Source organism: Styela clava, chromosome 1 (assembly GCF_964204865.1).
Source record: "Styela clava chromosome 1, kaStyClav1.hap1.2, whole genome shotgun sequence".
NCBI lineage: Eukaryota > Metazoa > Chordata > Ascidiacea > Stolidobranchia > Styelidae > Styela > Styela clava.
In genome coordinates, this window is record NC_135250.1 from 10,955,598 (window position 1) to 10,966,497 (window position 10,900).

The 10,900-nt window shown below is 33.1% G+C and overlaps 1 protein-coding gene across 1 annotated transcript; it reads left to right on the forward strand.

Moving 5' to 3' along the window:
• Window positions 1-2,938: 2,938 nt before the first annotated feature.
• LOC120340941 (beta-1,4-galactosyltransferase 4-like) lies at window positions 2,939-7,534 on the forward strand. Its single transcript, XM_039409346.2, has 5 exons — window positions 2,939-3,641; window positions 4,002-4,163; window positions 5,468-5,605; window positions 6,822-6,972; window positions 7,259-7,534. The coding sequence occupies exons 1-5, from the start codon at window positions 2,939-2,941 to the stop codon at window positions 7,401-7,403; spliced, it is 1,299 nt and encodes a 432-aa protein (XP_039265280.2). The 3' UTR covers window positions 7,404-7,534.
• The last annotated feature ends 3,366 nt before the right edge of the window (window positions 7,535-10,900 follow it).

Sequence of the window (10,900 nt, forward strand, 5' to 3'; positions counted from 1 at the left end):
TGTTGCAATGCTTGGTGCCGGAGTAGTTCACTTTCTCTTTCTCTCATAGTCGATCTCAAGTAAGATTTGATCAACTTCAAAATTTTTGAAAAACTTCTTCCGCAAACTTAAATTAGTGTTAACTTAGATCGTTTAGGTCTGAGTCTCTCTGAGAATAAATTAAAGTGACTGTCATAGTTCGTTTAAAACGTTTTGCCGCCCTCCAGCAACTTGCCGTCCCTGGATTTATCCACAAGGTCCAATGGGTAGCTACGCCACTGCTTGCCGTTTACTACTTGGCACTTTGAGAAGTCAGAACCGGACATTAGTTAATCAGATTTGTATGGAAGCCAAACTGCTTGATTAACGTATTTGGAAGAGTAGGGCGTCAAACCCTCTCAAGTCGATTGTTCGATTCTTGAACATGCTTGTTCAGCAAGCTCTTCATTTTCACAAATGATAGGATGAAAGATTATATGATCAAGTAGGCAGGGTGGTTTATATATATATATATAATTTTGACAGCGATAGATTTTTCAGTGGTATCGGTACATCTATTATCTCAAGTCGAATTTTGTAATTTGCAAATTTAAATAAGACTCTATATTTGTGTGTACTTGGTGCATTAACCACGTAGTAAAATTATAGAACGACTTTTATGTGAAGTTCAATTAGGTATGTTTATATATTGAGTTTTTAACGCAAGGGAACAAGTTGATCATTTTACCTGTTCCTTAAAACTATAGATTTGTCGCGTAGTATGTGATGGGGGCTTCAAAACAGCTAAACAGAAATTTTCAGGCTTGTCCATGGGAATGAGATTACACATGACACACATTTGTGTTTCCCATGGGACACGAAAACTGTATGATTTTGGGGGAAATGATGGTAAAACATTTCATTGGGGATTTCGTGTCCAAATATTTGAGCATAGCTCTCTTGTTAGTTATAAAGAGCAAAATATATTCAGCATTAACAATATACTTCGTGAAGGGGCTGATGGGCACATGTATAATAAGTATGAATATAAAGTTAACAAAGTCCGTAAATTTTGTTGTTTTGCATGTCTATTCGTTCACATAGTCCTATTTAGTAGACGCTAAACCTAAATTTAACAATTTTTATTGAATTTTATTCCAATGGAAATCCCATGGGATGGGACAGGCATGATTGTCATGGGATGGGATGGGAATGGGACAGAAAAATAATGTCCCATGGACAAGCTTGGGAATTATGTTAAGCCACCATCGCACAAAGACGAATCTACGAAAAGCCTTAGACTCAGAATTCTGATCCGCGCAACTTAGGTTTATACTACTTTAATCATACTTGAAAAGCAGCAGCATAACTAGCCAGAAATCCCCAATATTATACTAATGTTTTGACATTTAGATGTTTTGTTAATATGTATAACACTGAAAATGCTCCATTATACCAGCTTTTACAGAGGGCATTTGGATATCAAAATTTTTTGATAAAAAATATCAATTTCCTACCAACTCTATGAATGGAACCATCAAGTAGCGGCCTTTTAGGCATTGTATATAAATTTTAAAGCTATGTTACATACGCTTTAAATAGTGTTTCACAAACGGCTTTCAATACAAAGATGAGCTACTGATGGACAATGTATCTTTTGACATGGGTTTTCATTTATTGGGATATTCAGTCAATGAAATCGAGCGAGAATGTTATTGTCCGGCACGTAGATTGAAGGAAATCAAGCATTACTTGGCTAGTTGGTATGTTAGGGTCATCTAGTGGTCATCATTTCTTTCGGTAGTTAAATTTAAAAATATGAAACTTATAATCATAAATGTAAAATTCGTTATCGTTACAAAGATGGAATAAATTGCGAATAGCAGTTGCCATGGGTATTGAAAGATTCATTCATTTTGGCAGCTGAATAAATTATACCCAGTTATAAGAAACAATATTACGTGAAAAGTTTGACTTGAAACAGGTGACAGTTACTCTCAGTCATAGTATGAGATCGTGAGGACAATTGGACGTCTGATTAAAGTTTTGCGTCTAGCAAACATTACCTGAAATGAAGATAATTTTTGAAAAGTCATTCTTCCACATTACAAAATGTCTGTTTGACTTTTTTCTAAATTTGCCGGAACAAATTGTGCAATAACAATTTATTATTTTTTTCTGCCGCGTAGTTTTATGCGAGAAAGAATAATCCAGACAGTTGTGTTGCAATGCTTGGTACTGGTTTAGATCATTTTCTCTTTCTATTTGTATGTCGAAAACGTTCGTAGTCTTATACATTTTTTACTTTTATTTTAGATTAACCGGCTTTTTATTTCCTTCTGCATTATTAAGAAGAATAAAAGAAATATTTTATGATTTAATGTTTTGTCTAAATTTGGATAGTCTGTTAAATTGATATTAAAGATATCCATAAGGTTTTGATAAAAATGTTCGCAGCCCTAAAATGATTATTATTCGAGTTTTACAGAAAAAAAAACTTTTTAATGATTGGTGACGAATGAGAATAGAAATTGCATAACTTTAATCAAGAATATACTTTTTCGTGACGTGATTAGATTCTCCATTGACTGAAAGTAATTGAGGAAATTTAACTGACAACAAGATTAGATCTATCAACCAATCGCAGGTCTAGGTATTTCTAAAATGAGCAGGTGTACGTACCACACTGCATGTGTGGTAAAATTAGCGCAAAAAAACAAGCACGGTAAAATGCGTATGTTCAATATTTTGGACTCCAAATTACATCAACAATTTGCAATATTTGACAGTTTAGTAATAAGTTTTGCTTTGTAAACACTTTATTGTTTATGGTGCGATTTTTCTTTCAAATATTCCTATTGACTGGATAAAAACATCACAGTTTGAATCGCACATTGTATTTTGCCTCGTATGCTAATGGAATGTATTATTTATTATTCATTGTATGTACTTGTTTGTTTTTCTCTAGTTATAGGTAATAATGAATTATACGAAAGTAGGGCTCACTATAGTTGCTATTCTGGACGTAGTTGTTGTTTTAGTGTTGTATTATACTACGTTAACAACGGTCAGTGTGTATGATTATACAAAGGATACAAAAGTGGAATTCGATTCATTATATTTTTCAAATGTAACGGAGGAAAATCATTCTATTGAACCTAATAATTTATTTAAGACCTCAAAGTTTCTGGGAGATATTAGCAGAAATGCTACAGTTTCAACGCATTCAACACTTCCAATTCCAAAACAAAAATATGTATTGGACCAATTTATTGGAAACACGAACTATTCTATCATTGGATATAACGGATCAAGAGTATACAATACAAGTAAACACAACAATAATACAGGAAAATTTTGCATGGAAAAACCACCTCGTCTAGTTGGAAAAATGGCTATTCCAAATAACATTCTCCCTCCATCGTGGGAGGAAATTCGGAAGCAAAATTTGAATATACACGGCGGAAGTTATATGCCTGAAAACTGTAAAGCGAGATATAAAATCGCTATAATAATAGCCTTACGAGGCAGAGAGGACCAATTGAAAATTCTCCTCTATCATTTGCATCCGATTTTACAAAGACAGCAAGTCGATTATACTATATACACTATCACTATGGCCGGAAAAGGCGTTTTCAACAGAGCTAAACTTATGAATGTGGGATTCGCGGAGGCAAATAGAGGTAAACTATTTTCAGTTTTGCTCTGGGTGAAGATTTACTAAAAAGCATTTAACTTATGACAAAGTACATCATAATGGTAATGGTCATTTTGTTAATACGCTTTGCCTGTGGTTTTTGGGTACATGTGTTTTCAACGATAAGACCGAAACAACCACAACATTTGCTGGTAGATAATATATATATATGGTAGGCTGTTACAAATTAGCAATATATACCGGTAGATATCGGGTTTTCAAATTCCGTAACATCGCCAAGAGCATTTTGCGAATGTGTGGAAAGAACCAGAAAATGTTACATAAATTGACATGCTATGTTCTTTGCCAGTGTTCATTTGGTCAGTAATTCTCGTTTTTTATTAAGACCGAAAATACGATTGCTATATATTCCATGACGTGGATTTACTATTGGAAGACGATAATTGTTTATATTGGTGTTCGAAAGAGCCAAGAGAACTCGCTCCCTACATGGATAAATTTGGGTATAAACCCTTGTCTTACTCACTCGGTTGCCGTTCAAGTAATGGTGAGTAGCATAGCTTTTCAGCATAAACTTTAATTATAGGGATATTCTGCTTAAGAAGAGGTAATTACCAAAAATTACCAGTTCATATTATTGTTCTATTTTATTGTGTCTATACAATAATAATTTAGAGATTAATCTTATTCACGGCATTGGTTGACCCGATACTGATTTTTGGAATTTTAATCGCGAGTTCCAGTTTAAATCAGTAGTTTGAAAATCTAGAAAATAAGTGGTAATATATTTGTGGTTGTTTTTGGCACATTTTGAGCTTTTTTAAAGTACCGAATACCGAATTCTTTTTACCGAATTGTTTAATATTTCAAATTCAAGATATGGTAAACGCGCATAGTCTGAAGTTACTAATCTAATAAATCCAGTCCATTTTTCGTTTTTTTTTAATCTTTCATATATAACATAAAACGAATCAAGCTTTTGTGAGATAGCCATGGTCCTTCAGACGGTATTGTCATTTTAAAGTTAGCTCTGTCTATTCCGGGCAAATGCATGAATATTTCTTGTCTTTTTGGACAGGACCTATGTGTACCTATCGATCGTTTTATCATTAGTATCTTGTTGTTGGTATGTCGTGAAAAATCACTTTTCTCTTTACTAGACCAATTGCTTTAAAATTTTCAGTCGATAAATTGTTTGCTGTATGATTCTGTTCATTATTTTTGTCGCTACAAGGCTATTACTTTTATCTATTTTAAAAAAATCTGTGGATTCTATGGGATTCGTTTTTCGTGTGTCATCATCAAAATCAAAAATTGCGCACCTTGTGGTAATTCTGCGTTCTCGTTCTTTGTGATTTGGTTGTCAGTCCAAGTCGGGAAGAATACGGTACCGTACGTGTCATGTCTATATATTTAAGCATTACTTCCGTGTTTCTTTTGTTTTGATTTTATCGTGCCTATTTCCCTGGCAAACAATTTAATTTGATCTACCTATAGTATCGACAAAATTACCGTCACTTTCAGAAGAAAACGCACATGAGTTGTACTGTAGGATGTTGTGTAAAACCCTCCGGAGTTTATGGGGATTAATTCCATTCATTGACGTCTAAAAATTACAATGATCCCTTTTTGCCCAATTATAGTTGTCATTCCGGGATAGGAGATACCTTCATAGGTGCCATTTCAAAATATTTACTCATTTAAAACAATATATTGCAATTTAGACTAACGATCATTTTAGAAAAATTGTCTCCATAAACTAATAGATTTCTAGAGCACTGATACATACAACTGTGAAAGCGATTGAATTTCTGTATTAGAGTAATTTTGAAGCCGTTTGTTTCATTCCAGCGCCACGGATAAACAAGTACTTTGGCGGAGTCGTTCAGGTTTCGCACGAACTTTTCCTTGAAGTGAATGGTTTTTCTAACATATTTTGGGGTTGGGGAGGTGAGGATGATGATATGTATTCAAGATTGTGGAGTAAAGGTAAGGACGTGGACTCAGTTTTATTTCATTTTAGTGTATTTTGAATGGATTTGCAAAACTTGAAAAATATTTGGATCTGAGAAAAATATCTGAAACTATGAGAATAAGTCAAAAGTCGAAATGATCCCATACATACAAGATGCAATACAAGTAGGATACTGCAAAAAAATAACTTTTATATAGCTAACTCAATATACATATACAGCCAATGTACTATGCATATATGTGGTAACTAATTATCTTATCCCAGGATGATTGGCAAGAGTTCGATAAACTCGTGAACCGACTGTGACTCGTAAGCGACATATCGCATTGGCTGTATAGGCAAATTTATTTGGCTCTATAAGTCTATACAGTGGTGGGATTCAATATTTTGTCAGCCGGTTCCATCGCGAAGGTCATATTTTTCAGCCGGTTCTGTTACAAAAAGTCCTATTTTTTTTAGCAAATAAACTGATTATTTTTAATTACGTCCTAATTGACATTTAAAATAATGGTTAAGTAAGCATCATCATAAGCATGTCAAAATTAGCATCGGGATTTTTAATGATGTTGAGGATTGTCTACATTTGCTGTATATATTATATACTCGTTGATAATGAACCTAAAAACCTGGAGGTTTACCTACTTATTACGCAATAATTCAATTTTCAGTCACAAAGGGAAAATTACTACAATTATAAAAATGAACATAATGTATAACTGTTACGCGCGAACTTGATCATTTCACATTTTGAAAAAAAAAAAACGTGAGCTACTTGATCTCACAAATCGGTGTGTCAGATAAGATGCGAAAATCCATTGACCTTAACCAGTAATGTTAACCGATTTGCTGATCTTATAAAATTTCGTGAGACGGTTCTATAGAACCGGTGCGAACCGGCTGAATCCCATCACTGGCTCTATATGTATATGAGTTGGCGGTATATGTATATTTTGGCTGTATATGTTTATCACGGTCGAAACTCTACTCGAGTAATCCAAGAATTATTTTGTCGAGAGAGCTTACCGTATGTTTATATACAGTATTCACTTCTCTTTCTGTATTTTTTCCTGTTACAAAGAACCATGCTATCTTTACCTTTAGTACAGATTTTATTAAATTATATTAGGAATTATAACGAAATTATTTTATTTGGAGACTATATGACAGCAACATGTACGCTGTTGCTGTTTTTAATAATAAAATTGATCAAAGTTTGAAAATTTCTTTCAGGTCATGACAGCGTTAATCCCTATGGAAGGCAATGTTCCTATAGTATGATAAAGCATGAGCACGAATCGACCAATAGTGTCAACAAAGCTAGGTTCACTCTTTTATACCACACTATATCCCGAATGCAAAATGAAGGAATGAATACTTTAAGGTCAGATAATTATTTTTGGCATCAATTTAAACATATAATATAATAGTGCCTATTCAATCAATAACCTGGGATATCCGAACCAACGCAATAAAAATTTCTTCTTTCCAATCTCTTCACAAAGCATAATATAATACTTGTTATAATAAATGAAGAACTCATGAAATTCCGTACGTACTATTCTATACCCTATAATTTGAAGTAAGTAAAGTCACCCAAGCGAGTCTCCACACTCCAGTAAATTTAATCCCTAATAGTCACTCACAACCTATTACCTGCTCCTTTTCAGATACAAACGTATTTCAACTGAACGAAATCAACTTTACATGAACATCACAGTTGACATAGGAATACCGTCACAAAAGATGAATCATTTTATGGAATCAAATTTTGATGGAATTCCTTGCAATAAAATAACAACACCATGGGACTGATAAAGATTTTGATTAATAATATCTTCAATAATGTCATATCTGCTCGAGGTTAATTAAAACTTCGGATGATGAGTGGTGGATGATAAACAACAAACCTTGCAGGAAATTCCCAGCAGTTTCAGAATTTTAAGTGATATATATTATTTGACATTGACAAGAACCTTCTTTTGAAACGATACACATTCATAGAATCAAATTTTGAAGTAATCACCTTGAGGCAGAGGACAATCAATATTATGGAATTTTTCTAAACACACTAAAAAGTCAAGTGCGTTTTCGTTTGCTTCGTTAATACTTAACAATATTTCACTCACAACTCACGTCTCCCCTATTGTCAACTCAAAGCATATTTATGTAACTTTTGCTTCTTCATTTCAATCGCTTTTGATGTCATTTATTATGCAAACATTAAATTTAAACTACGGAAATGCAAAAATTGTTTTGAAATTGCTCACAAATTTCTCGACCTCAGGGTATGTTATTAGGCCAAAATATAAACTAAACAACCATAAACATTATTCGTGAGTGGAAACTTTCTTGTTCCTGATTGGGGTTAGCCATGACAATCTATATTCATTGTTTACTCGCAGGAACATTTACCATTTTGGTGGTTTGTACAGATTTAAACGTTTTTGTTTTCATCGTTTTCGTTGAGTGATGATCCATTGTTGTAATGAAAGAAAAACTAAAAATTCGACAGAAAAGAGAATTTCGACGCACAAACTTTTAGGCGATAGTTATCAAAATTTGAAAAAGGATGATTATAATGTTCACGCTTTATCACCCAATCCGCTTATCTTTTGTTGTCTCGTAGTAACTATAGCACCAAAATTGTACACAGAGGGGGAGGTTAATAGATAACCCAACAAAGCACGAGATTAACCGCCGCTATTTCTGTTTCTTATATATATCTCTCTACATAGTATTCGGAACAAAAAACCCAAAATAATTCAGCACACAAACCCTATAATAACCTTACATCGCTCATATTACATTTTGTACCAATTTTTTCACGCTCTATCAATTTCGTAATTGCTCGGCGACTGTAGTATTCAATTTAATATTAAATTGGAACTTTTTGAGCCATGTGGAGAGGAATTATAGAGTACTTTTCGCTTTGTGATACAACAATTGATCACGCCATTCGCCCGCTCACGACAATTAAGTTAAGCCTAATGCCTATATTCCCGGGTAGTGTTTGCGTTTTATTTCCTACTGGAACAAATATGGAATCTTATATTAAGAATTTCAAGATGGTTCAATACATGGCTGAAAAGTAAATTCTTTTCTCTCTCACACAATAAAATATCTCAATCACATTGTTAGTAAATTTGTGACCAGTATAAATGACAAGAAAAATAATTGAGAAAAACGAATCAAACCTGAATTCAGAAACAAGAAAGCAAGCAATACCAAAAGGAGGTTTAAAACAAAATTCAAATAAAATGCTTCTGCTAAAATATGGTACACGTTTACTCACCTGAAGACTGTTAAAAACTACTAATCCAAGAAGAAAACTGAAAATTCGGGTAAATTATGTTCGCTGAATAAGCAGAGAATTTTTGTTTTCCACAGTATAATTATTAAAAGAGATTTCGAGGTTGACTATCAAATTATTCATCAGATGCAGTCATATCAAAGTGTACCGCCAAGCCGAATATGCCGAGTGTGATTTGTTGTATTAGACTACGTTTTGTGATGCAGATACAGTATTGCGTCTTCTCCCAAAATCATGTACTTGTCGGTATTAGTGTGCATACATCGAAGATGATCTTTAGTTCATTTGTACGAATGGGGATTCGTTATGCCAAGGTATATCACACGGACAACCTCTTGTATTAGGCAAATTCTTATTATACTCAACTATAGAATAATAGACATTGGACAGATTTTTGCAAATATCGTTATGCGTTATGAGTAAGCATAATATGACAACGTTAAATGAAGTGTACATGTGGTAAATCGATTGATAGCTTAGAAAATGAATTCATATACATTATACTCCATCAAGTAAAATCCATTAATAAACTGAGATGTGCTTATGTCTTTATTTCTTAGTTTATATGACTTAAATTGATGTTTCAATTAGACATTTACTTTTATATGAAACAATTGTATTAAAGACAAAATAAAAGATGTGTCCTGGACAGAATCTAATGACAATTATATAAAACCTAAATTGAAATGGAGAAAAATATTATAGACACGGATCACGGATACGTATCCTTATTTTTGTCAGAGTTTGTATTATATTGAAAAATAAACAATACCCAAAAAATAACTACATCGTTTGTCCGAAATAAAATTATCACATATATGGTTTGGTAAAATTACCATCAATGTCATCCCTTTAAGCACGAGCTTTAATGACAGTTGAATGTCACCAAGGCGTAAGCAACAGCAATTTCATTACAAATTTAATACTGTGTAGCGACTGGATTTTCCATCATTTACTAAAATCGTCATAGTACATGTATACTCCTAATCGTTGGAAAATACTAATGGGCCTTTTATAAGCCTCATGAAAGTACCAATTTCCTTCGATCGTCAAAATATTTCTTCGTTCTAGTATTTTATTGTTCACCAACTGCTTTAAGGTTAAAGCAAATATTTTTCTTGCGCTTATTTCCAGATGTAACGCTTCAAAGTGAAACTAGTATTATTGACTTGAACGAAATGTAAAATATTCTAATATTGATCGTTTCAAAAATTAAATAATTCCGCTCAGTTGAGCATTTAGCATACAAGTAGAATATATATTTGAACTTTTTTCTATAGCCTTGATTTACTTAGCCTCAACAGTGTAAACATAAGTGCACCAGGATCCATTTAAAGGTTCAATGAATCAATTATTTTCAATTCGGTGACTGCGTATCATTTCAACTAGCTTTTATGGCAATATGTACGTACGTTTTATTACTTGTTGTGAAATTTACATTTGTAATTCTCTAACTGGGATTTTATTCAGTAAGCGTAGATATTGGAGTCAGTCATTAGTTTATTTTTACACACGCCGAAAATACACATTGCATATACATGCTCACGTTATGGCTTATCAAATTAGTGTATAGTTTAAGATGGCTAGGCACTTAAAAACTATATTGTGTACACCGAAGTTAGAAGTATTTTGATTAAATGACTCAAAATATCCTTTCATGCCCGTCTAAGACTGTAAAATACTTCTGTATTCTGCGACTGTTAATAAACTTTAGTGCCAAAAGGCGTTGTGCCCAGGATTGAGATAAATCGTAACTACTTTTGAAGTTTTGTCATTGTTTCAAACGTAGAAATAATGCTGTGAACTATATGGTAAAATTATTCATAAACGTCATTGTGATACTAATCACAGCTTAGGTTTTATGTTGCTATAATCTTTCTTCTTATTCAGTGACGTGAATATGTATATACAATAAGGTTAAACAACCAAAAAAAAACAAGAACAAGGTAAATGAAAAACATGACTAATTTATTGAACATTGAATAACAGGAAATATCAG

Coding starts and splice junctions, on each gene's coding strand:
- LOC120340941 (XM_039409346.2), top strand. CDS start 2,939: ATGAATTATACGAAAGTAGGGCTCACTATAGTTGCTATTCTGGACGTA. Junction 3,642..4,001: donor ATTCGCGGAGGCAAATAGAG/GTAAACTATTTT, acceptor TTTTTTATTAAG/ACCGAAAATACGATTGCTAT. Junction 4,164..5,467: donor CGGTTGCCGTTCAAGTAATG/GTGAGTAGCATA, acceptor GTTTCATTCCAG/CGCCACGGATAAACAAGTAC.